A 26,000-nucleotide genomic window follows, 5' to 3' on the forward strand; every position below is an offset into this window, starting at 1 on the left:
GCACACAGGTTGGGGGTGGGGGGTAGCAAATGGAGCCCCAGCTGCTCCCAGGCTCCGGTGGGAGGCTAGAGGGGAATGACCCTCCCTCCCCCAGCTCCACAGTCTCCTGGCTCCATCCCCATCCCCATCCCAGGGTCCTAACCTGGTTTTCTCACCCTCTCAGTTATCCCCTGCACTGTAAATAGCGATGACACTTCATGGTTACCAAGTGCTGAGCCCCTATTCTTGCCTGGCATTGGGGGTGCACATTACATGTGTGAATTTTAAGCCTTAAAACAGCCTGGCAAGGTGGGCATTATTATGCCCATTGTCAAGACGAGGTAATGCAGAGAAGTTGAGGCCGATTGGCAGTCTAAGGAATGTTCCTGACTGAATGCCCAGCACTTCAGAAAAGTGTACAGGAAGGAAGTAAACAGGAACCTCAGCCGGGCGCTTTAAGGGGAGTGGATGCAGAAGGTAACAAATGGATAAATGGCCCCTCCTTGATCCCCCAAGCACTTTCTCTGGGCTTTATTATTTGAGCTGCTTCCGCTGCTGCTCTTGGCTCTCCAGAGTACATCTGTCTCCCAGAAGGCTGTGAGCTCTCAAAGGACAGGGACTGGGTCCTGTCCACCCCTGAAATCCCAGCACCCAGCACTTTGCCAGGCAATGGCCCAGCCAAGGTTGCCCCTTTCCTAAAGGCTGGTGGGGCAGCCTTACCTAGTCTGTGCTTTCAGCCTCCCTGAGGATGGGCTTGGGAAACAAATAAAACACAGAATCAGGACATCCAGAGCTCAGTGGTTATCCACACCAACCGCCTAATGCAAGAATCCTCCTCTAGCATCCCTCATCAATTCTTCTGTGGCTTCTGCTAGTGACAGGGCGCTAACTACCACTAGGGCAGCCCCTTCCATGTTGGAGATCTTGGAGTGACTGTTACAAAGTCCCTCCTCCTGTTGATGTAAGGTCAGGCTCTCTAGTACTTCCATCCCCAGACCCTACTTCTAGTCCCTAGGGTCACACCAAGCAAACGGCTGGCTAGTGTCTCCAAGTCAGGGAGGGCAGTCAGGAGTGACATGGTAGTAACCCAGCATCCTTTTGCATGCTGGGAAGGCAGAAGAGGGGGTGACAAATGAACTAATCATTCCAGTTTGACCCAACTGTCTTAAGGCAGTGAGCTGAGCCCTGAGCTGTTGCAAAGACTATTGTAGAGCCCTGAGTCAGCGTGGACCCTGGGTCTGTGCTTCACCAACAAAGCCTAGGAACAATCCTGATCTGAAGTCTCCCTCCCTCCCTCCTCCCCCCCTTTCCTTCCTTCCTGCCTTCCATTCATTCATTCTTGATTATCACTGGCCAGGTGCTCCTGGGAGCAGGTTTGGTGGCACTGTGGTGGCATCTAGGGAACAGATTTTAGTCAGCTTGGCAATCAGGACAGCTAACAGTCTCCGAGTGCTTACTCAGGGCCAGGCACTCTTCTAAGAGTTTACTCCTGTGTGCAGGGCACAGCCTTTCCCGCCCAGCCCCGCTCTGGCTAGAGTATGGGGGTGGGGAGTGGGAGGTCTGCTTGGCACACGAGTTCTGAGTGCCTGGCATATAGGTAGCTAGCAATCAATAAGTATTAGCTGCTGCTATTAACTCTAAATCTGCAATAACTATAGGCAGTTCATACTATTGATCGAACCCATTTTGTAGAAGGGGAAACTTGATACCCAGAGGTTAAGTAACTTCCTCAAAGCCACACAGTCACTGAAAGGCAGAGTCTGAATTTGAATCCAAGCCATCTGATTCCAGAGCATGCTTGATTAACCCTTAACAAACTGGTGGAAAGAGCTCAGACCTGGAGTCTGACGCTCACCCACCTACCTAGATGTCTGGGGCAGCCATTCATCCCTCTCTGCTCTATCTATTTAGCTTGTAAAATAGAACCTGTCATCCTCCTTGCTTGTCGCCCCCCCCCCATTGTGGCCATCTGATAAGATGAAGAGATCCAAGCAGTTTTCCAAGAGGGAGGGTGTGCAGTGGTGGGTTTTGGGGTGGGGAGCACATTACTGGTCACAGGTGGTCGAAATGAGCCCTAAATTTTGGGGCTGGGGGAGTACTGTTTGTAGGAGTCTGGGTCTTCTGACATCACCTTCATCAGCCTGTCAGCTCCCAAAGAGCCCCCCAGGACCCCCAACCCCTTTACCACTCCCCCCAGGATTTGCAGAGATAAAATGCCTGTCAACTGTGCCCCCCTCCCTCCAGGTATCTTGGAGCCCCAGGTGAGATCGTAGTCCAGTAACAGTGCAATTTACAGCAACAACCATTGAGGCGATTTTAGGGTGGAAGATGGAGAAAAAAGGTGAGGGGGAGGAGGATTGTTATTTGGCAAAAATAGCACAAAGTAGAGGGAGGGAAGGGGGACCCAGGCTTTAGATCTGAAGGCTAGATGAAACCAAACATCAGTGACCCAACCTGTGGCTGTGGGGTTAACTGACTCATGGCGACACCACATGTGTCAGAGTAGAACTTCACTTCATAGGGTTTTCAACGGCTGTGATGTTACGGAAGTAGATCTCCAGGCCTTTCTTAGGCTGTGCTGGTGGGTGGATTCTAATCCCCAACCTTTGGTTAGTGGCCAAGTGCAAAGAGCGCCACCCAGGGACCTACATTAATGACCATGACCACCACCTGTAAAATGGGACCAATCCTACCGACCTCATACGTTGTAAGAATTAGAAGAGTTAATACTTGTAACTCGCTTAGTACACGGTGTCTGGCATTGAGCTGGCACTCAGCAAACAGTCACTATTATTGTAATCGTTACTACACATTTGGATAACACTACCAGCTGAAGCAGTGCCTTCAGTTCTAGACAATGGCCTAGGCCCTAGGATACCACAGGGATATTTAAGGCAAGTGGTTTGTCAGCCTGTGGGGGTGTTGATAGTATAAGGAAGGGGGCACCGTCTTCGAATTCGCCGAGAAAGTCCTTCTGGGTGGCACGGGGCGTGCTAGGGTCTGCCGACCACGTTTTGATCCCAGGCACCTTCTCTAGGGCGTGAGTGCACGCCCCGCAGGCGATCTCCAGGAAAGCCTCCGCTGGGGAGCCCAGTCTTCCCAACCCCTCTCTCTCGCCCGCCCCTGCGGCCACCCTCGGGGGCGAGGCAGCCGGGCGCGTGGGAGGGGACGGCGCGCCATTGGCTTGTGCGCGGCACTGAGAGGAGGGACCAGCGCGGGCCGCCAGACTCGGGTACACCCTGGCCGCGCAGGGCGCCGCGCGCACTCCAGCCCGGCCCTACCCTGCCCTGCCCTGCCCTGCGCGGTGGCGCGATGTGAGGCGCCCGAACCGACCGTCCGCCCAGCTCACCAGCCCCGCGCAGCGCCGGCGCCAGTATGCACTAGGCACGTAAGTTCTGCTCCCGCCGTCTCTCCGGAGCCCGGCACTTTCCCCTCTGTCGCTGGCCGGCCGGTGCCTGCGCAGCGCAGCCCGGCGGGGTTCCTGCGGCCGCAGAGACTGCGGGGGAGAAGGGGTGCGGACCGGGAGGCGGGGATCCCGTGCGCGCTAGCCGGCCGTCTCGGCACCTCTCGGCACCGCGGATCCGCCGGGACCCGAGGGGTCTCTTCCCCGGCTCTCCTAGGTGTCGTCCTGCAGCACCCGTTTTCTCTCCTTCGCGCTCTCCCGGCTGACTCGATTTCTCTCTCTTCTCCGTCACTCCCCTTCCGCCACCTCCTTGCACTGTTGATTAAACCCTCTGCCTTCCCTTCTCGGGCTTGCCTCTCTGCTTCGGAGCAAGAGAGAAACAGAGCGAAAAGCAGTTGCTCTATCTTTGGGGTCTGCTTTTGTCCCTCCCGCTCTGTTCCCGGTCCCCTCCCGCCTCTATCTCCTCCCCCGCCCCTCCCCCACCATTGTTCCCGGGTCCGAGGAGTACGCGAGCCCCTCCACCCCGCCCCCGCAGAGCCGCAGACGGAGGTGGCGAAGTTCCCACTGCCCCCCAAGTCTGGCCAGACCTCCTCGTTCCTGGAGCCGTGTGGGCGGGGATACTGGGCGGGAGGACCGTGGGCGCCCAACAACCCGGAGCTCCCTGTCTGGGAACCTCAGCTCCCCGGCCTCGGGTCTGAAAAGTGGATTAGGGTCGGGAGCCGGGAAATAAGAAAAGGATTGGAGAGGGGGGAGGGGCAAGGCAGGACGAGACCCCCGCCCCCAGGCTGGGGAGGAGCAGGCAGAAATGGTGGCCGCGCCTGAGCCGCCGGCCGGGGGCACAGGTGGAGAGAGACACCCCTCTCCCGAGCCACGCGCGTAGTAAGGAGAAGCGCGGGGGTCACTGGGCCGGCGCAGGGAGGGCTAGGGCCCCCTACCGTGGGCATTTTACCGCCCGGGAGAGGCTGCGCTCCGCAGAGGGGCGGTCGGAACCGACGACCCCACCCCCGGCACGCCCCACAGGGCCCGGCGCTCGCTCTGGGTCCCCTCACCCCTCCTTTCGCCTCAGTGCGGGGCTTCAGTCGCCTCCTTGCAACCCGGGAGGCAGCAGGTTTCTCTGCGCGAAAGACGGGGGCGGGGCGGGGACAGGAGCGGGGCGGAGGCCGAAAAGCCCCGGGCTCCATCAAAGCCCAGCGTCGACGGCCAAGTTCGCCTCACCGCCCCTCACTTCCTGGTTGGTTTCCTTCAGACAAACTTTTCTCGGTGGGGCCAGCCTGCGGGGAGAAGGCCCTGGGGCTGCAGGGATGCCCATCCCAGCTGTGCCGCAACTTGGACCCCCACTCCCAGCGGCCTGGGAAGAGGGGACTTGGCGACCTCCTGCAGCCCGCAGATCCCAGGGGCACGGGGGTGTTTTGTTGAAGTGCCGCGGGGGGGGGCACTATCCACCCCGTTAACCACAGCCCCACTCTCAAGTCTAAAAGGCTCGGCCCGGCGGGAGGAGGGAAAGGTTTTCTTTGGTGAGTTTTTAGTAAATAAGACACAGCATATTCTCCAGCCCTCTCATCCCATCTGTAAAATGGGCCACCTGGACCCTGAGGTTCCTCCTGGCGCCAGCATCCTGGGAACCAGCCACCCTGGCTCGTATTTATCAGCTTCATCAGTACTTCCAAATTTGGAATGGAGGGCTGAGACCCAAAACCCCATCACCCAGGCCTGGCTGTCACCTCCTGCAGGTTCCCCTGCTCTGGCCCCATCTCCCCAGGGCCCTGCTGCTTCTCTAACTCCACACTCAGCTACCCCTTCCCTGACTATTGGGCGGTCTCACTTCTGCCAAAGGAGCGCTGGTGGCACAACGGTAAGCCAACGGACAAGGTTGGTGGTTCAGACCCGACAAGTCCCTCCACGGAAGAAAGACGTGGTGATCTGCTGTTGTGAAGATCACAGCGTAGAAGACCGTATGGGGCAGTTCTACTGTGTTACGTGAGGTCCCTTTGAGTGGAAAATCTACTAGATGGCACCTAACAATAACAACACCACCTCTTAGAGAAAGGGAGAGCTGGCTCCTGCTGGGGAGAGGAGCAGGGTGGGATGAGATTAACAGTAACCCCTGATATTCACACAGTCTGGGGCTGGTCTTTATTTTCACTGATTGAACAAAATGTGAGCGCTGTTCCCGAAATGGTTTGTTGAACAAAGTGCCGGGCATAATTCCAGGCATTGGGGAGATAGCTGTGGACAAAATAAAGATTCTTGCCCTCATGGAGCAGATGTTTAAAGGGGGAGGTGAACAACTAGTAAAATAAGTAAACAACAGATCATATAGTGCATTGGGAGGTGAGGGGAAAAAAGGCTGGGGGTGGTGTTACCATTTTAAATGGTAGTCAGGGAGGCCTCCCTGAGGAGGTGGCTTTTGAGCTAAGACTTGAGGGAGGCGAAGGAAGGAGTGAGCTGCGTGGGTAGAAGTGCAAAGGCCCTGAGGCTGGAGTGTGCCTGGGATCTTTGAAGAACATGCAAGGAGGCCAGTACAGCTAGAGTAGGTTGAGGGGGTGGCAAAGAGATAGGCAAGGCTGGCTGAGAAGGGTTGAAGCCCCCCATTTTATAGATCAGAGAAAGGGTGCTCAGAGATGGTATGTAAGTGGCCCCAGGATACACAGCCTCAGGACACATGGCAGGGCGGGTGCCTGATGTTCTGACTCCTGGCCCAGGGCGTTTTCCCTGCACCCTGCTTCTCAGTCATTCTATTAGCAGCACTGACTGCACCTTGCCCAGATGCCTGGGGACGTGGAGGTGAGCTACTCAAGCTTAGTGCCCCAAAGGGCTTCAGACCTCATGGAAACCATTCCCAGCCGCCTCCCCAGGCCTGCTAGGGCAGTAATGCACTGGGGCAACGTCTTCCTTCTGGCCCAGAGTGACCCTTGTTCTCTCCCCGCTCCCCTCCTACAACTACTTGCTTCTACCACTCTCTTTGTACTGAGCTGGTTTGGTTAAGGGGGAAACTGGGGCAAAGAAGTTGAGTCTCCTAGCCTGAAAAGAACAGTACCAATTTTTATAGAGAATTGGCTACAACACAGGTACTGTTTTAGGTGCTTTTTGTGCATCTTCTCACTTCTGAGGTAGGTGTCATCATTTACATCCATTTAACAGGTGAGGAAATTGAGGTAGAGAGTAGTCACTGGCCCGAGGCCATGCAGCTAGTAAATGGTAGTGGCGGTTGTGTGCCTTTGAGTTGATTTCGACTCACAGCCACCGTGTATGACAGATCAGAACTGCCCCCTAGGGTTTCCTAGGCTGTAATCTTCACGGGAGCGGACTGCCAGGTCTTTCTCCCCCACCAGCCTTTCAGTTAGCAGCCAAGCGCTTAACAGTTGTGCCACCAGGGCTCCTAGTAAGTGGTAGGGCCAGGATTGACGCACAGGCCCTTTGAGTCTCAATCCACTCCTTTAACCACTAAACCAGATTCCCGAGCCCCAGAAGGACAAGTCTAGGACTTTGGTCCTGGTTCGTCCCTATCCTGGGAAAAGTACAGCGGCTCTTCTGCCTGTCGCCTCCCACCCATCCAGAAGACAAATCACCACTTGCTTCTGAAAAAGTTGGCTCAAAATCGGGGAGCATTCCTTTAAAGAAATTCCCCTCCCTTCCCCTCCTGCCCTCCTCTCCTCCCCCTGCAGGCTCCCCAGCAGCCTTGGGGGTAGGGGGTGGGGGCCGAGGAGGGGTGAATTCTCATCAGAGCCCTGGCCCCATGGGATCCCGAAGCCAGGCTGGCCCTATGACAACACCAGCTGCCCTTGAGGGCCCTGACCTGGTTACCGGGTGAAGGGGAGAGCCTGGCCAGTCCTGGGTCAAAAGGGATGGAAGTTCTCTATGAGTCACGTTGGGGCCAGATAAGACCTCTGAGTGGTGATGGATGCTTATCAGAGGTATGACCCCCCCCACCCCGTCCCTGTTCCCTGGTCGTGCACATATCAGCAGCTTCAGACCCTTGGGTGAGGCGCTTGGGGATGTCCCTTCCTCCTTGCCCCCTGCTCTGCCCTCTACTGCTCTCCAACCCAGCAGGGACTGTTTTTGTTTTGTCCCTGAAGCCTTGGAGATGTTTGTGATGAAAGTTTGGACTTTCCTCTGCCTTTCTGGAAGTTAAATGCCTTCAAAAGAGATCGAGAACTAGCAGAGATAGAAATTGAGAAGCTGTGAGTCACCCGGGCAATGAGAGAGGGGGTGGGACCTGGGGGTGGGACAGCCTGAGCTAGGGCCTTGTGTATGGCTAGTGAGAAGCAGGTTTTGGAAGCAAAATCAGCAATATCAGAGATGGAAGGGGCCCTCGGACAGGGTATGATTAACCAACGAGTAAGCACCAGCTTGCATGGAGCAAGGTATGCAGGAACTTAATTGTATTTACTTGCTAATCTGTGGTGAGCAGTTTCACATGGGTTTTGCCACATCTTTGCGGTGATGGGGGACAGGTGAAATGGTACACTGCAGATTGGTGGGAAGGCATGATTGGGCCTGTGTGTACTCTGCTTATTGGGTAATCCAGCCCTGCTTGGGGACCACACTCATTTTTTTTAGGTGAGGAACTGAGTCCCAAAGAGGGACCATGGCTCACCGGCGATGGCAGAATCTAAATGTATCCTCAGAGCCCTGTCTCCCAGACCAGTGACCCCGGACACACTTGCTAGCCTCCTGCTTCGGTGCAAGCCGTCCATTGCCAGCTCAGAGCCTGACCACCCTCCTGTGGGTTCACCTCTGTGGAGGTTCTTGTGAATGGGGCATGGAGTCCTGTTCTTGACCTCAGAGCTTAGTCATGGGACAGGATTCACATCGTGCCCCATCCTCTCCCCATCGGTGTTACTCTTTGTCATCCTCACCGTCAGCAGCAGTGTGACAGTGAGCCTGACGGAGATGCTGGGATGATGAGAGGGATGGATGACGCAGCCCCGCCCTCCTCACTCCTGGTCTATTGGGAGAGATAAGCCTGACTAAGCAGGCGTGGCCTTTAGGATAATTACGTTCCTCAGGACTGGCAGAAAGCAAGCCTGAAGGAGCAGCCAAAGGGCCAGCACCTCTGCTTCTGCCCTCAGCCAGTGCCCTGAAAACCCCACTCCTGCCCCACTCACACAAAAGCCTCCTTTATGCCCTGTGACTTCCTCATTTAACTCTAACCCTCCCAACAACCCATTATCATCCCCATTGACAGTTGAAGGAATTGAGGCTCCAGAGAGGTTAGTCTGCCCAAAGCCATGTTTGGTTGCTTTATAGGATAGAGTAGGACTGCCCCATAGGGTTTCCCAGGCTGTATCTTTGCGGGAGCAGATAACCAGGTCTTTTCCCCTTGGAATGGTTGGTGGGTTCCAGCCAAGTGCTTAACCATTGCGCCACCAGGGCATAGGGCTGATAATGGCAGAGCTGAGATTTGCACACAGGTCCCTTTAACCCCAAGCCTTTGAGTTCTCCATTACAGCCCTTGGGATGCGAGATTCATCCTACTTTAGGACCCAGGTGGTGGGTGCTGGGTGGGGGTTCTGTAAACCTCATTTTGTCCAGAGGGCTGCTGGGTTGCCCCAGGAAGACAATCGGGCTGCCCCAGAAGGGGCCACAGGCTGTGTGATGCAGGCTCTGAACCCTCCAGCCCCCGTGGCCCAAGCCCACCTGTTGGGAGCAGGAGGCTTGCTCCCTGCCTCCCCTTCTCTCTTGCCAGGGCCCATTTCCAGCTATTTTGCACCAGTGTGATAACAGAACAATGGGTCCCCCTGCAGCCCTTCCAGGTCATGCTGGAGTCACAGGGCCTTAACCCACCAGAGGCTGGACCTCGGGGAGGACCTGAGATGCTAGCCACCAGGCTGGAGGCTTTGAGGCCTCCCCTAAAAGTGTATACTATAGGCAGGTACCCCTACTTCGGGGAGATGTGATGGAGAAGATGGCTTAGAGCTCAGTTCATCATAGGGGCCAAGTTCACCAAACATCCCCGTCTCCAGCTTCTCTCAAGATGTCCAGTTAAAACATAGTTAACTTGGTTCGAACCCCAGCCCTGCAATTTACCTCAAGGGACACTTGAATAAGTCACTTGAGCCTCAGTTTTTTCATCTGTAAAATGGGTGTGATAACATGAGTGTTATCACCCCCAGTTCTGGGGCAGATGCCCTTGGAGGCAGCTCTGGGCACAGATGGGGAGAGACAGGCCACTGACCTGCAGAAGAGGGTCTTGTTTGGCAAGGAAGTGATTCCTTGGCTGTGGTGCTCAGCGGCAGTGACTCCCACCTGAATCACTGGGAGACTCAGCAACTGGTGGGCACTCTGGACCCCGAGGCCCCCTCCCTCTCCTCTTCTCCCCCCTCCCCTCTTGCTGGCCCAGTTCCTAAACCAACCCTCATGGGTGCAGTTTCCATGTCAGGGACAGCTCTATAGTCCTTCCGTTTCTATGGAAACCAGGCTTCCTGGGAAGGCTTCGTGCAGGGTGGAGGAGGCCCTTTACGATCTGCATGGGGATGATGCCCCAGCCCCTCTGATCTGCCATCTGTGTAGCTAGCTACCCTATTCATATTATTACTTGCTGTCTTTCATGGAGCACGTACTACGTGCCAGGCCCCTCGGCTGCATTGCTCGTTATTCCCCATCACAGCCTTGTGAGCTAAGTAGAAGTAATAGTTTGGTTTCACAAATGGGAAATAGAAGCATGGAGAAGTTAAGTCATTTCCCTGAGGTCACACAGCAATTAAGAGAAAGACTTGGGAATTGAGCCCAGGTTTGCCCAATCATTAAGTTTATTAAGTATGTCCCCTCCCACTCTGTCATCCCCCTTGACACTTCTACACCCTGACAAGCTCCCCCCTACTTTCATAGCATCTGGGGGCTTTGCCTGGCCTCTGTCCAGTCATGGCCCCCTCCCCCTGGCTATCCCTGGGGCTGTTTGGAGATTGTCTGCCTCCTCCTCAGATGCCACAACAGACAAGGAGACAGGAAGACTGCAGGACGCAGACCTCGGCCAGCAACAGGCCGCTCACCCTTCCACCCACCCGTGGAAAACTCATTCAGCCCACAGATATTCGTTGAGCTCTTCCAGGCAGTGAATAAAAACGACAGAAATCCGGGCCTTGTAGCACTTTCTAATGATGGCCCAGCATTTCGAGGTGGCTAGGGTGATTTTAGGGTGATGTCAGGGCCCCTAGTTCTCTAACCCTCACCATTTCCTGGGCACCCCCATATGCCAGGCACTCTGCAGAGAGTATCTGTACCCGCTCTCCTGGGGTCCTTTTGCACGCCCCATCTCCCCGAGTTAAGCACTGTTGTATGATTCGTGTTTTATTGAGGTCTGGAGGTGAATCCACTTGCCCAAGGTCACCTGACCGACAGGGGTGCCCAGATTCAAGCCCAGCTCTGCCTGACTGTCAGGCCCCTTCAGCCCTCCGGTGCCGCCAGCTTCCAAGTGGCCTGGGCAGCTCCTGTCCCCCTCTGGACCTTAGGTTCCCATTTGCCAGGTGTAAGGGTGCAAGGGTGCATGGTTCTGAATGTGCTGGGTACGATTAGGGGTCTTGTTTCCTTAGCTCAGCTGTGCTGACTGAGTGCCTACTGCGTGCCCAGCACAGGCCTAGGCCCAGTGGGGAGATCCAGGCACCAGCCCTGCCCTCAGACTGTTCACAGTCTTGGCATGGAGCTGCTGGGAAGTGATCAAGAGTGTAAGGCTAGACGTGGCCAGTGGCCACTGACACTGAAGCCCATTAGTCCAGAGGAGGGTGAGGGCTCTGTGCCCCAGGAAGGCTGCCTGGAGGTGGAGTCGTGCAAAGACCTCCTTGGAGAACACAGAGAATTCAGATAGGAGCAGCAGAATGGCAAGGAGGACCTTCCAGTTTGAGCAAAGCATCGGAAGTGGGAGTGGGTCTTGAAAGGACAGTGATTTGCTGGCTTAACTGGGGAATCCTGGGGGTTGAGGTCAGAGAGGCTGGCCAGGGGCGAATGCCAAGATCATGAACACAGGGCCTGGGGGCTACAAGTTACATTTCCCCTTCTCCTTGCTTGGCAGGCCCTCCTCTGCCTCCCTGTGAGCTTGCAGGTGGAGGGCTGCCTTCCTCCCCGCCTGCTGCCAGCCTCTTACAGCCTGGCACCGGGGGAAGCCTGGGCCAGGAAAGGAAGCATGATAGCCCAGCAGGCAGGCAGGCAGTCGGGCAGGCTTTTTCCATTGTGCACGGTTGAATGGACAAAGGGAAGTGGAATAAGTAGGGTGCACACTGGGCAGGGCGCTTTGCCCACAGGTGCCAGCCTGCACTCCCTCTCTCCACCAGCACACACCCCCATTTCTCAGGGGTGGAGACTGAGGCTTGGGAGCTGTGGTGACTTGCCCAAGGCCATGCAGCTGGTAAGATGACAGAACCAGGATTGGAACCCAGGCCCTGCTGCTCCAAAGCCAGTGCTTGGCCAGGGTGCACGGAGTGGGGTGCAGAGGACAGTGGGGGGAGGCACCCTCTGTTCTCATTGTCACGTGTGTATGGATGCTGTCAGATTAAATGGTGCCAGGCCAAAAAGAATCACCCAGAGTGGCCTTGAAGGGGAGAAGAGGACATGGGCAGACCTGCGGCGTGAGCGTGGTTTGCCTTGGGGCTGGGACTGTTTAGGGGCTGCCGGGTTATATGAGTATTGGAGGTGCCCGCCTGCCCTCCCCAGGCAGGGCACAGTCCTGGGGTTGAAGAAGGGACAGAACTCATGCTCAGAGCAGTTAGCTGTGATGGGAGACTGGGGAAGGGGACAGGGATTCTTCTTGGAGATGAGGGTCAAGATTCCATTCTCCCTGTGAAGCCATAGAGTGATATGCTCACTGTTGGGGCCACCATGGGGGCCGCCCAGCCCTGATACCTGATAGCTGATGGCAGAGCCATAGATAAAGCTTGTCCCTCCCGTCCACTCATAGATCCCAGGACACAGTACTCCCCCTTCTGCACCCACCCAGGCTGGTGGCACTGCAGTGGGCAGCTGTGGGCTAGAGGGAGGAGGGGCTCAGGCCTAGGGTGCAGATGGGAGCACTGTGTGTGTGTGGGGGGGACACAGTCAGAGGAAAGCAGCGTATATGATGAGAACTTCTATGTTCAGAGAGGAGAAGTAACTTGCTCTAATCGATATTCAATACAGCCTCCCCCTCCTCACTTAGTTCCTTAAGGATAGGAGCCGTGTCCCACCACCCCGGTACCTGGCTCACAGCAGATCCTCGCTAAAGGCAGTTTCTTCATTAAAATGTGTAGGTGCTACTCTGAGTGGTCTGACCAAGGTTATCTTTTTATATTGCCCCAAGATCCCTAAGAGATGAGAATTATAGCTTCATTTCTCAGATGGGGAGACTGAGGCTCAGAGGAATGAGATGACTTGCCCAAGGTCACACAGCCAGTAAGGGGCAAAGCAGGACTGAATCGGGCAGCACGGCCAACCTGGATGAGAAAGGGCTTCAAAAGTCAGGGGACCTATTAGAATGGCTAAAATAAAAAGACTGACCATATTAAGTGTTGTCGAGGACATGGAGGAACTAGAATGCTCACTCCTTGCTGGGGGAATGCAAAATGGTACAGCCACTCTGGAAAACAATTTGACACTTTCTCCTGCCATACAGCCCAGCAATCTCACACCTGGGTATTTACCTTAGAGAAATGAAGATTTAGGATCACACAAAAAATTGTCCATCAATGTTGACAGCAACTATATTCACAATCACCGAAAAATGGACTCTCGATAGACACAATCACTTGGAAGAATCTCAGCGGCATCGTGATGAATGAAAGAAGCCAGTTTCAAAATGTTATCTACCATATGATTTCATTTATGTAACATAATTGGGAAAAAAAACAAACCTAGACTGACAGAGATCAGTGGTTGCCAGGGGTTAGGGGCGAGGGGAGGGAATGACTGGGGGATAGCACAAGGGATGGAACTGCTCTGTGCACTAATTTGGAAGCAGTAGTTACATGAACCTCTACATGTGGTCAAATACACAGGACTCAGTAAGTCAATTTTACTCTACGTAAATTTTAAAATAAAAGGCTAGAGGGGAAGCCCGAAGAGGAAGGACGGGGGCAGGCAGGTCCGATGCCTTCCTCGCTGATGGGTGGGTGATGGTGTTGAGCTCTTCCCTGTTCTCTGCAGCGGCTCACTGGCTCTCATGGGAAGCTGCAGCGTGTCTGCCTGGTAGTGCGAGGGGCGCCGGGCTAATTATAGTTTCTATCTGGACACATGAGAAGGTGGTGGCAAGCAGCTGAGGTGTTGTGACAGTGCCCCAGGCCCTGCCAGAACAGTGCGGTTAAACCCTGGCTTGGCCTGTGCACAGAGCCTAGGCTTCCCTGGGTGGGATCAGGCATGCCCCCACCCATGACTGGCACCCACTGCCATGCTGTTTCCCACAGGGTGGGTGCTGTGAAGCAGTAGTGTTAACCAAGTGCCTCTGTGTTGTGCTGGCATCAAGACTGCCTTCCTGATCTTCACCACCGGTTTTCTCCCCAGAACCCCTGGGAGTGTGGGAGGGTGGAGGGAATTGTTACCCCCATTTTACAGGTGAGGAACTAAGGCCAGTGCTGGAGAGTGTTGTAAGAGGGCCATTTGGCTGGATATCATGCTCACAAAACCCAACCGGTTGCTGATTCTGATTCATAACCTCTAAACACAAACTGATATGTTACCTCCGCAGTTTATCCAAAGTCTTGTGTGCCATCAAGTGGTTTCTGACTGGTACCGACCCTATAGGACAGAGTAGAACTGCCCCAGGGTTTCCTGGGTTGTCATCTTTACAGGAAACCCTGGTAGCATAGTGATTAGGTGCCCTGGCTGCTAACCAAAAGGTCGACAGCTCAAATCCACCAGGTGTGCTCCTTGGGAACCTTATAGGGTAGTTCTACTGTGTCCTATAGGGTCGCTATGAGTCAGAGTTGACTCGACGGCAATGGGTTTAATCTTTACAGAGGAGATCTCTGTTTCTTTTCTTCCGTGGAGCTGCTGGGTGGATTTGAACCTCTAACCTTTTGGGTAGCAGCCGAGAGCTTAACCATTACACCACCAGGGCTCCTTATCCAAAGTCTAAAGCTCCGTTATTCAAATACCCTATAAGTTTTGATTCTCTGTTCTGATGTTTATTTCTTTGGGTGCTTTATTTTAAGATACTGGGAGGCTTGAAAACTGGAGGTGGCCTGGGGACATTTCCACGCTGCCTCTGGCAGCCTCTTTGGGGATTCTGGAAGTTTAAGACTTGCCTGGGACCATGCAGGAGTAAGATGGGCAGCCCACCCAGGTCTGAGGCATTGCCAGGCAGGTCTGGTCAAGCAGCTTGGTCCTCCTGGCTAAGGGCCAGGCAATTTCTGTGGCGTATTGCTTAAGAGCTACGGCTGCTAACCAAAAGGTTGGCAGTTTGAGTCCACCAGACGCTCCTTGGAAACCCTATGGGGCAGTTCTACTCTGTCCTATAGGGTTGCTATGAGTCGGAATTGACTCAATGACAACGGGCTTTTTTTTTTTTTTTGTCTGCAAATGGGGAGTCTTTTCCTGCCTTGTAGAGGGTGGTGAACGTTTTGCCCATTGAGTCGATTCTGACTCACGGCAACTCCATGTGTTACAGAGTAGAGCTGCCCCATAGGGTTTTCTTGGCTGTAATCTTTACAGAAGCAGATCGCCAGGCCTTTCTTCCTTGGCATTGCTGGGTGGGTTTGAACTGCCAACCTTTAGGTTAATAGGCAAGTGCAAACTGTGTCACCCAGGCCAGAGGAGGGTGGCAGTGAGTGGAAATGAGATACCGGAAGAATGGGAGGCACTCAGTGGGGATACCACTGTTATTCAATCTAGCCTTCTGTCAAACCTCATTTTGATTTTTTCATCTGCAGAATGGGCATAAATAGGACCCATTTTGCAGGGTGGCTGTGATTAAGTAAACCCCTTCTCCCCTGCCCCTCTTCTGGCCTCCAACAGCCTTCATCTGCTATGCCATCTTTTTCCTGATTGTATTCCTGTCTCCATTGCTAGATTTTGTGCTGCTTGAAGGCAAGGCCCTCAGCTCACCTCTTCATCTCCGGTGCCCAGCGCAGTGCCTGACACACAGTAGGTGCTCCAGACCTGGCCCAAGGTGGAGCTGGGGCAAAGCCGGCATGGGGCAGACACTGGGGTGGGGTGGGGTGGGGGTACAGGGGCTGGGTGTTAATGGCAGGGAGGGGAAGCCCTTCCTTTAGCTGAGCTGAGTCCTGCAGCCACCACCCGCCTTCTTTCTGGTAGGTTTGAAGGAGGCTGTCTGGGAGGGAAGGAGGGCCTGCTGGGTGGCAGGGGTGGCCTAAGCGTAAGTTCAGTGGTAGCCTGGACCTCAGGACTCAGAAACACCTGCCTCAGGCTTGGATACATCATCCTTCTGGGTCTTGATTGCTCTTGCTGACCCAGGCCCCTTGTTACCCTACTCCCCACCCAGGCCCACACACCTTGTCCTGGCCACACACTCCTCTCCAGCCATCTATAAGGCTCCATCCAGCCTGTCACCCTGGGTGTGCTGTGCCCACTTAGGCCAGACAGGCTCACACAGTCGGAAGGGCCTTGGGAGCGTCTGCCCCAACCCATTTTACAGGTGAGGAAGCTGAGGCAGAAAAGGGGAGTGCCTTGCCCAGGATCACACAGCAGGGTAGTTTCGGAGCTGAGTGCTGAGCCTGGGTCCTTGGATCCCCATCCCACTGCCACAGGCTGAGGAGACACCAGCTGTCCCTGCGGTGGGGTCTGGCCTCCCCCTGCTATTAGGACCCTTCCCCGGAGGTCTCAAAGCTGGGCAGGGCCAGTGGCCTGAGGCCAGTGTCTCCCCTCAGCTCTTTTGCAGAGGCTGGACTCAGGACAAGATGGCGGCCAAGCAGCCCCCACCCCTGATGAAGAAGCATAGCCAGACGGACCTCGTGAGCCGCCTGAAGACTCGGAAGATCCTTGGTGTGGGCGGGGAGGACGATGATGGAGAGGTGCATCGCTCTAAGGTGGGCCTCTGTGAAGGGGCCTGGAGCTGGCCATGCCCAGGGGCTGTCTATGCATACCAATCTGGGAGGCAGGCCTGCTGGCCCACCATCTGGGGAGCCCTGGAATTTAGCTCATTTTTCTAGAAAGTTCATGGAGATGTCAGAGGAACAACAATAATAATGAAAACAAAAGATGATTAGAATTGAGTGCTTATTATGTACAAGGTATTATGCCATGTGCTTTACAAGCGTAATTTAAACTTCTTGATTTCCCTGGGAAATATAGATACAATTATTATCCCCATTTTATAGAGGAGGAGACTGAGGCTCAGAGAAGTTAAAGGACTCACCTGAAGCCACACCAGTGAGTGGCTGGACCAGGTTTCAAGCCCAAGTCTGGCTGTGCTCTTAGCCACCTTGTTTTCAGCTTCCTTTAAACCTCAGGGTCAGAAAGAGGCAGGAGAGGTGTGACTGCAGTAGGAGCCCCAGCCTGGGCTACTGTCTGCCAAGCAGAGGTGCCCAAGTGGGTCTCTGTGTGTGTCTGGGGCAGGGCTCAGGAGGCTGTGAGTGGGCTGGCTGAGCCTGGCTCCTTTGACCCCTGTGTGTCTACAGATCAGCCAGGTCTTGGGCAATGAAATCAAATTTGCAGTTCGGGAGCCTTTGGGGCTCAGGTGAGTGAGCATTTCTGTGTGTTTTGGGGGGCTCCCGAGGTTGTGTGTGGGGGGAGCTGCAGAAGACCCTTCCTCACTTTGCTTTGTGCCCGCATGGTCTTTCCTCTTGATTCCATCCTGTCTCATAACTTCCCCCAAACTAGCCATCCCGGGTACTTGGCTGGAGAGGGGAGGGTCTTTGGGGCCTGGGGCGGCAGCGAGGGGTTGGGGTGGCAGCCAGGGGCTTGGCTGCAGTCTTCCTCTCCACCCTCCCCAGGGTCTGGCAGTTTGTTTCGGCTGTGCTCTTCTCCGGCATTGCCATCATGGTGAGCCCCCACCCCACCACTGTGACCTAGCCCTGGGTCTGGTTTCCCCAGCCCTGCCTCTCTCTGGGGCTCCTGCCCCTCCCCTCCCCAGGGACCCCTGGCTGCCTCTCCCAGCATTGCCATCACTCTGAGGCCCCACCCCCAGGGCTCTGGTGGCCTCCCCACTCATGCCCTGACTGGAGCATCCTAGAGTCCATGGTCCTTCCTGACCCCTTGTCCCCCTGCCCCCGACGGGGAGTCCAGAGCCTTCTCTTCTGGCATGGAGGGGGGAACAATCAAGATCTCAATCCTGGACAGTCCCAGGGACAGTGGCCCAGCTCCTGGGGGTGAGGAAGGACATGTCCAGGGTGTCAACTGTGCCCCCAACTGTTCCCAAGAGCTGAACCTCTGAGCATCTCTCCCTGTGTCTTTAGGCCCTTGCCTTCCCTGACCAGCTCTACGATGTAGTCTTTGACGGAGCCGAGGTGACCAGCAAGACCCCAGTCCGCCTTTATGGCGGTGCTCTCCTCAGTGAGTGTGGCTGGGATATGCTGAGGGAGGGCATGGGCACCTGAGGGGACCCAGTGGGGAGCCTGCATCTGTGCAGAGAGCTCCCACTTCCTTTCTTCTGCTGGAGCTTGTGGCCCCCCGCCCCCGACCCATACATCATTAATCAGCTGTTGAGTCTGTCTCTGTGGTGTGTGCTGCCATCTTATGGCCATTGGCAGAATGCACTCAGTGGTTTGGAGCTCTGTCTTTGCCATCATCTGGGACACTTATTGAGCGCTTGTTGTGTGCAGTGCACCACCCTGGGCACTGGAGTACAGAAATGAATGAGGCCCATGCTCTTCCTTCCAGGGCCTCACAACATAGAGGAGGAGACAGAAACAACTTGATGTGTGCACAACCCCTCACACCCACTCCATCTTTTTCCCCATCTACTGCCAAGGTTCAGACCCTCACAAGCCTCTCTTTTGAACCATTTCTGTTTCCTCTCTAGTCTGAGTTGCACACAGTGCATGCTAGAAAGCTGAATTAGGGCATTTAAAACTCAGCACAGGTTGTGCTCCTCCACTTCTCCAAAACATTCTATGGCTCCCTATTGCCTGCAGAATAAAGTCCCGGCTCCTCTGCCTGGCATTCAGGCTCCTCTGCCTGGCATTCAGGGTCCTCTGGGGGGTGGATCCAGCTGCCTTCCCAAACTCACCTCCCCTCACACCCCCCACGGGGCCTGGACTGCACCCACACTGACGATGTGCTGTCGCGTTTCACAAGGTCTCTGTGCTTTTGCACGTGAAGTTTCCCCAGTTTTGTGCTGATTGCCACCTCTACTCAACCTCCAAGGACTGGCTCAAATATCCTTGAGACGGGGTGGTGGAGATTGGGGCAGCTTCAAGCACTTCATTCACACAGTGGGAGAGCTGGAGTTACAAGTTAGATTTGTTGACATACAATGATATATATCTGGTGTTCAGAGCTAGCCAATGCTGGGTAAGCTGGCCTGGAAAGGCTCCCTTCGTGGCTCTTCCACCAAGAAAATTTGGTCCACACCCCCCGCCACCCCAGGGAATTCCTTAGAGTGATTCTTTAATAGGCTTGGATTTACTATCTCCAGGAATTCCAGTGGAAAGAGTATACAACTATAGGACCAGATAACCATTAGCTCATAGACTCCATCAACACAGAACTGGGTATAGACAGGTTGGCTGCAGCTCAATACTCCCATTTTATAGGTGGAGAGACTGAGTCCCAGTGGGGGGAAGTGACTTGGCTTGTGTCCCATAGTGAGCTGGGAATGGCATGAGCAGGGATGAGGTGACTGGCTGAAGCAGCAGAGTTGAACGTGGAGGGAAAAGGACAGGGACGGAAACGTTATTACTTGAGGAGTGTGAGTCGGGGTGGGGTTGTGGAGGTGCAGGGTCCTGGCTATCTTGCGGTAGTGGTCAGAAGGGAGGAGAAAGGGGTGGGTGGGGCTGGGCTGCTCCACCCCCCACTCCCACCTGCCCTCTGCCCACTCCAGGCATCTCCCTGATCATGTGGAATGCTCTATACACGGCTGAGAAAGTTATCATCAGGTGGACTCTGCTTACTGAAGCCTGCTACTTTGGAATCCAGTTCTTGGGTGAGTGTGGAGGTGGGCCAGGAAGGGAGGGGTGGGGGGGTTCAGCAGGGCAGCTGTGCGCCCGGCCTCTAGCTCAAGCCATTCGAGTTTGCAGGAAATGAGAGGGGATGGGGGTAGGACCTGAGTGGCTGAACTTACCCATGCCCACAGGTCCTGCACACCTGTGCTCACATGTACCTGTGTCTTCCTGAAGACACACGTGTACAACCATGGCCCTGAGCCCTCCCCCACACACGTGCACCTGCCTCTTCCCACAACCCACTGCTCACTCTCATACCCAGCATGTGTGTAACAACACACGCTTGGTTTTGGCCACAGTCTACCCCAGTACCTGCTGCGTGGGGAGCATCAGAACAGCGATGCTTGGGGTTGGGGGGCAGGATCCCTGGGCTCAGAATGTCACCATCGAGGTGGCCACACCAGGGCTCCCCGCTCAGTGTGGCCTCCCGTGGTGGGGAGCGAGGGCACAGCCTCTCTGACTTGTCCCTTCCCCGCCCTTTCTCCCACAGTGGTCACTGCCTCACTCGCCGAGACGGGTCTTGTGTCCCTGGGGGTCCTGCTGCTCCTGGCCAGCCGCCTCCTTTTTGTTGTCATCAGCATTTACTACTATTACCAAGTTGGCCGAAGATCCAAGAAAGTCTAGCCGCCTGCCAGGCCAGGGCCCCCGCCAATGCCAGGGCAGGTGGGGCTCGGCCTCTGTCACCTTTGGTTCTCGGAGGACAGGACGACCTCTGCCCTGCCCAGCGCTGCCCATGCCTGCTGCAGGGGGCAGGCCCAGGCAGGCAGGGGCACACCTTCCCCTCCACCCAGGTGCTCCCTGGATGCGGGGATTTCTGGGCTTTCAGGTTTGAGATGCTGGTGTGGGGAGAGACGGGGCCTCTGTACCTCTGTTCTCCACCCCACATGTGATGCCTCCTTAAATTCTTGAGTTTCTTGGTCTCTGATTCCCCCAACAGACACTGACTAGAGGGCTTGAGTCATGGGGGTGTTGGGCAAAGTTAGGGTCCTGCCGGAGATCCTTTGTTTCTTCTTAGAGGGGGGTTGTGGGCTGCTTCCTCCTCTCCCTTGGCCAAGATAGTGATTTTGGCTTCTGTTGATGCCTGGAAAAGCCTGAGAACAGACCTTGTGCTCCTTCCCCTCAGTCTGGGCACCCCCCCCCCACCTAAACACATGCACACCTTCCCATGGCCCAGCTGGGGGATGGGGAGGGCAGGGGTGGGCTCCCTTTCGGCCATCCTGTGCAGGTGGGCCAGAAGCCTAGACCTGTCTCCACCCCTAGGCTTGGCCCAGCTGGAGCTCTCCTTGGCTCCAGGCTGCTCTGCCTCTCGTGGCACCTCTGCCCCAGGTTCCCAAAGTCCCTGGGAGCCCCCTCCTACCAACCAGTGGGTCCAGAACCTACCAGTGGCCATAAGCCCTCCCACACAGGTGACTCCAGATAGAGGCCACCAGTGAGTGATGGGGTTTGGAGATGAAGAAGAAAAATGTGGCATTTCCATGTCTCTTGGTATCTCCTCCAGGGTCTGATGTTCACCTGGTTCAGCCCATCTGAGACCCTGGGAGCTAAAGACCCCCTGCCCTGTCCCTCCCTGAAGGCCCACCTGCCCATGTGTTCCCATTCGTCCCTGCTTCCTATGCTGTCCTTCTCTCCAGCACGTTCCCACATGAGGAACGGGGAGAGGTGTGGAGAGAGAAGCAGCCACAGGCCCCAACTCGCTGCCCTTCTGGATCCTTAGGTTTCCCCAGCTCTGGCTGCTGTCTAGGTTGCCCTCTGTATGGCTTACTGGGAACCTTCCCCTGCCCACCCCAGTGCCCAGCTGGCCCTGCAGCCACGCCCAGTGACAGGTCTGTGTCCAGCAGGCTGGTGGCACTGTTACACAAATGAGAAAGGCCCAGAGGGTACCCCAGGCTATGCTGCTGGTGACGGGGCTGAGCCAGATTGGGAACCTGGTCTCCGAAGAAGGGCCCTTTCTCCTGGCATCCATCTCTGGCCACTTACGTGTGCCTCTACCCAAAATCCTGCCCCCTGCTGCTGAGCCTGCCGGGAGCCTGCTGCCTTCTTTGGGTGAAGCTGCTGGCTGTCACTGTTGGTTGGGCAGTGCTCCAGGCTACAGTCCCCCATCCGAGCCTTTTAAGGCCTGGCTAACCTTTCAACGGCTGGTGGATGACTTGTCGTCCCAGGTAGAGCTGGGCTCAGCAGGTAGATTCCACCTGAGGAAGCAGGCTAGTTGTTAGCTGCTGTTGGGTCAGCCCCGACTCGATCCCGTGGTCGGTGTGGATCGCATGTTGGGATCCACAGGGGTTTTTCATGGGCTGAATTTTGAAAGTGGATGACCAGGCATTTCTTCTAGCCCATCTTAGTCTGAAAGCTCTCCTAAAACCTGTTCAGCATCAGAGCAACACGAAAGCCTCCGCTGACAGGTAGCTGTGCCTGAGGTGCATTGGCTGAGAATCAAACCTGGTTTTCCGGCACAGAAGGCGAGAATTCTACCACTGAACCACCACCGCCCTAGGCAAGCAGGGAGGTGGAAACACAGGCTTTGGGGTCCGCTCTGCAGTGGGCATCTGCTGGGGCTGAACCTGCTAAGCCTCCATCTTAGCTGTTGAATGGAGCAATTGTCAGGACCTTATGCGTGGTGGTGAGGACACGCTAGGATGGGGCCATCTGGGCTCTGGCACACAGCAGTGTGCCTGAAATATGTTGCTGAGTTAAACATTGTAGTGGGGCAGGATTTTATGGGGGTGCCCAGATAAGGTCTGGGGCATTAAGGGAAGGAGGACTCAGTATTGGGAAGGGGCAGTGACAGAAGGGGAGAGGAAGGCCATGTGGGGGTTCAGCTCTCCTAAAAGCTTGAGGTGACCTGGAACGCCCCCTCCTCCCGGTCCACCCCTGTGGCTGGACCCCAGCACCCTCAAGCCAAGCTCCTGCCTTAGCCTGTCCACCCCCACCCCAAATCAAGACCACCTTTCTTCACAGTCACTATTTATTCTTCGTTCCTCTTTCTTTTCATAAGAAACTCACAGAAACCAGTGCAAAACCATCTGTGTGGGCGTCCTGTTTTATATTACAAAACTCCTCTTCGTACATAATATAAAAAGGGGGGGGGCTCACAGGAGATAAATGTGATAAATTAGCTCTGCTATCTACCGCAAGAATCAATTACACTTTTTAAAATAGAGTTGATATATGATCCATAGGGAAGGCAGAAGGGAACTTCCAGAGAGATGGGAGTGTTGAGTCCTGGGCTGGTTTGAGGGGTCCTGTCCAGGCTCGATCGGCATGTATAGGAGAGAGGGGCCGATGGAGACTGAGGAGGGGCCTGAGCAGCAAGGCTGGATACTAACTAACAGGGAGCCGGGGGAGGGGATCAGCCTCCCTCAACCCCAGCCCTTATGATGCATCCTCCCTTAGCCAAGATGCGTAATTTCAGAGCAGGAAATTGGCTGTCAGCACAGGGCGGAATGTGTGACTAACAGTGTAAGGTCTTCCCTGTCCCTTTTTCTGTTAGTGGGGTCGGAGGAAGTCTCAGTTGTGGGTGGTTTAATTCTTGGGGGGGGGGGTGAGTGGGAGTAAAGAAAGAACGCCCCCTTCCCCAACTGCCACCAGAGCCTGTGGTGGGCTGTACCTGAATCCGCTCAACCTGGGCTCTAGCGGCTGCAGGTCTTGTACCCCAGAGGCGCAAGCCTGATTTGGGCTGAGTTTCATGTTTCGAGGCTCCTAGGAACAGTCTCAGGCAGCCTTGCAAATAACTACCAGCCTGGCCTGAGAGTGTGGTCAGTGGCGGTGGGGGGCGAGGGAGAATCATGGCTGATTCAGAGTTCCTTGGCACCTTTTTAGGAAAGCCCTTGGGGATAAAAGTTGGTCCACTCCAGAAGGCACCTCACCCAGATGTTCCTTCATGACCTGCCCTTCTCCCAAGCTTATCTTCATCCTCTCTAATGTTTATACGGCCCAGAAGGAGGTGGAAGAAAAAAGACGGGAGGAGAATGATGGTGCCAGATGCCCAGTGCTCGTCATACCTTGAAGGTCCCCAACCCACCTGGGGACCTCAGAAGGCTGAAAAGTCCCTGGGCTGGAGCCACAAGGCTGCCCAATTTGACTTCTGAACCCCACTCCACCTGGGTTTGGGTTTTCTGTTAAACTCAGACCATCCATTTGCCTTTCCCAGGAAGCTGGAGCTATGCGTGTGGATAGGTCTAGAGAGAGGCAGGCCCCATGCTCACCATCCCACCCTGAAGTGGGACAGTGGAGAGGAGAGCAGACACCATGCCTGTCCTTCCATCCCCACACCTATGGCATCATTAATCAAGCTTGTGGGAAGACAATGCCTGACCTCAATATTCAGGAAGGGGAGAGAGTACTAGCTGCAGCTCCTGGCTCCTTGGGATGCCCAGCCTCTAGGGAGCTCATGGGATTATTTATGGAGCCACCAGGGCAGGCTGCTACAGGGACAATTTGAGAAGGCTAGGTTTAGAGACCTGGAGAGGGAACAGCAAGGCATGGGGTAAGGGATCAAACTGCATCTGCACGGCAGGCACAGAGCTCCTGGCTGCATCTCAGATGGGGAATGGGTGGCAGAGACGGGAACACTGGGCTCTGGGCCGTAGCTCTGACTCCTCTGGGTGACTAGAAGCCACTTGGGGAGGATGGGAACTGGCACAGGATCCCAGGAGACAGAACTAGCTTTTCCCAGGACCCTGACCTGGGACTGGAGAGGAAAGCAGATTCAGACCTCACTAATCAAGTTTACTCTTCCTGGCAGACATTATTAATCAAACTTACCATGCCTGGCAGGCATCACCAATAGGGATTCCTGGGCCCTCTCCCTACTGAGCCCAGCCCGAACCTCAGTATCCTCGGCAGCCATTTTTGACAGATCAGGATCAATGTGCCCATGAAATCCAGTTGCCAGCACTGGTATAGAGCTTGAGGCCTGTGTATGCACAGCTGATATGTGGGCGTGAAGGAGTCTGGGAAAATCTCTCCCTGCCCGAACCTGGAGGGAACACTCAAAAATGCGATGTGGACAGAGAAGGGACAGGAAACTATCACAGAAGTGGCTGAGATGCCCGGGGGTTCTTTAGCCTGGAGATAAGAGGGCTCGGGGGAGACAATGTCTGACCTTAATGCACCCTCCGGGAAGGAGAGAGGGCAAAGGGGATGCCACGGAGAAAACCACAGAAAAACAGAAACTTCTTCCATGTATTGAGCTGATGCTAAGTCAGAGCGGTCCAAAGGCAGGAGGGCTGCCTGGGGAGGTAGTGAGCTTCCCGTCCCTGGGGGTATGAAAGCAGAGGGTGAAGTCTTGGCAGGGGTCTTGTGGAGACATCCAAGCCTCAGTTCTGGTATATGATCTTGGGGGCTCCTTCCAGCCCTGGGAGTCAGGGTAGAAGAGGGAAGGGGGTGAGGTTGTGGGGAGAGGGGGGCAGTGTAGGAAGGAGATGTGGCATGTGCACATGTGGGGGCTTGGAGAGGAGGGAGGGAGAGCAAAGTGAACATAGCCCAGAATTTTCTTTGCTGTAGAGCTAGGAGGAGGTGCTTCCTGGCCAACCCTCTTTTCCTAGGATATAGGGGACAGGGAGGGATGTGGGTGGCCAGCAGATCTGCTGGGACCGAGAGAGCCCTGGACGGAGTGACAGGCAGTTGGGAGACCACCTAGGTCTAGTTCAGAACTGCCATGTATGTGCTGTGTGACTGTGCACAAGTCAGTGCCCCTCTCTGGGCCTTTGAGGTTATTTGGTCCAACAGATGGGGAAGGCGAAGCTCCTGGCAGCCAGGCCATTCTTGGATTCCATGTCTGCAATCCACTCTGGGCCCCGCCCTGGAGGTGGGACAGCTCTCTCCGTTGGAGGACCAGAAACTGTGCTGTGGGTTCTGAGTCCTCCACGACGTGGCCGCTGGGGTCCCCTGGGTTTTGATGTCTCTCTGAGATTTGCTTTTGCCTCCTCACTGCCCAAATCCTCGCTTTCTTGGCACCAGTTCCTGACGCTGTGAGAAGGGGCCCAGACCCGGGGCTGCCAGAGTCCTGCTGGCCTGCAGAGGGGCCCTGGGACTGGTGCTTGTTTGGTCTCTAGTACAGACTGCCTCCTGGGTTCAGGCACTGGGACTGCTCTGAGAGCCCACGGCACCCACCCCGGCGTCCAGGCAGGGGGCACATTAGTCCATATTTGTATCTTCATTTTGTTTTGTTAAAAAAATAGCTATTTCTGTCCTCCCTCCACCCCCCTCTCCTCCTGGTCCCTCATGAGGCCTCACCTCCTCCCCTGGGGCCAGGATGGCAGGAGTGGGGGAAAGGGGAGGGCCTTGGGTGCTAGGCAGTGGTGGGTGGGGTGAGTCTTCATCTACTGGATGTGCCGGAAGAGGCACATGGCGAAGATCATGGCGAAAAGCTGCAAAGGAAGTAGGTGTCAGGTTGTCAGGCTGAGCCCACAGACCTCTGTGGGGTGTCCCACCCTGAGGGGAAGGGGCTGCTGCCTCTGGGGCGGGACCAGGGCTCACCTCCCACTGTTACCTTACCCTTGCTGCTGAGATTTCTGACATTCCCCTGGGGGCAAGACCCTCTCACCACCCAGCCGCCTCCATGCCACATAGCGTCATGGAAGGAAAGGGGACCTTGG

At 55.4% G+C, this 26,000-nt stretch overlaps 2 protein-coding genes across 9 annotated transcripts in view; one reads left to right on the forward strand and one right to left on the reverse strand.

Moving 5' to 3' along the window:
- The first annotated feature begins 3,251 nt into the window (after positions 1-3,251).
- On the forward strand, positions 3,252-24,556 carry TP53I11 (tumor protein p53 inducible protein 11). 4 transcript variants are annotated; one of them, XM_064288254.1, is made up of 9 exons: positions 3,252-3,363; positions 15,353-15,427; positions 15,786-15,938; positions 16,171-16,329; positions 16,921-16,979; positions 17,236-17,284; positions 17,698-17,794; positions 19,284-19,385; positions 19,895-24,556. In XM_064288254.1, exons 4-9 carry the CDS (start codon positions 16,201-16,203, stop codon positions 20,026-20,028), a joined length of 570 nt encoding a protein of 189 aa, XP_064144324.1. In that variant the 5' UTR covers positions 3,252-3,363; positions 15,353-15,427; positions 15,786-15,938; positions 16,171-16,200; the 3' UTR covers positions 20,029-24,556. The 4 variants fall into 4 exon arrangements, with proteins under 4 accessions (XP_064144324.1, XP_064144322.1, XP_064144323.1 ...); XM_064288253.1 differs by having other exon boundaries at positions 3,258-3,367; XM_064288252.1 differs by lacking the exon at positions 15,786-15,938.
- A 15-nt stretch (positions 24,557-24,571) lies between these two features.
- Positions 24,572-26,000, reverse strand: part of TSPAN18 (tetraspanin 18) — a 220,002-nt gene continuing 218,573 nt past the window's right edge. For all 5 annotated transcript variants that reach the window (XM_064288250.1, XM_010592106.2, XM_064288249.1 and 2 more), the window contains one exon: positions 24,572-25,772. In XM_064288250.1, the coding sequence (XP_064144320.1) occupies positions 25,725-25,772 (48 nt within the window). In that variant the 3' untranslated portion in view covers positions 24,572-25,724. The remainder of the gene's footprint in view (positions 25,773-26,000) is intronic.

This window comes from Loxodonta africana, chromosome 7, assembly GCF_030014295.1.
Source record: "Loxodonta africana isolate mLoxAfr1 chromosome 7, mLoxAfr1.hap2, whole genome shotgun sequence".
Lineage (NCBI taxonomy): Eukaryota > Metazoa > Chordata > Mammalia > Proboscidea > Elephantidae > Loxodonta > Loxodonta africana.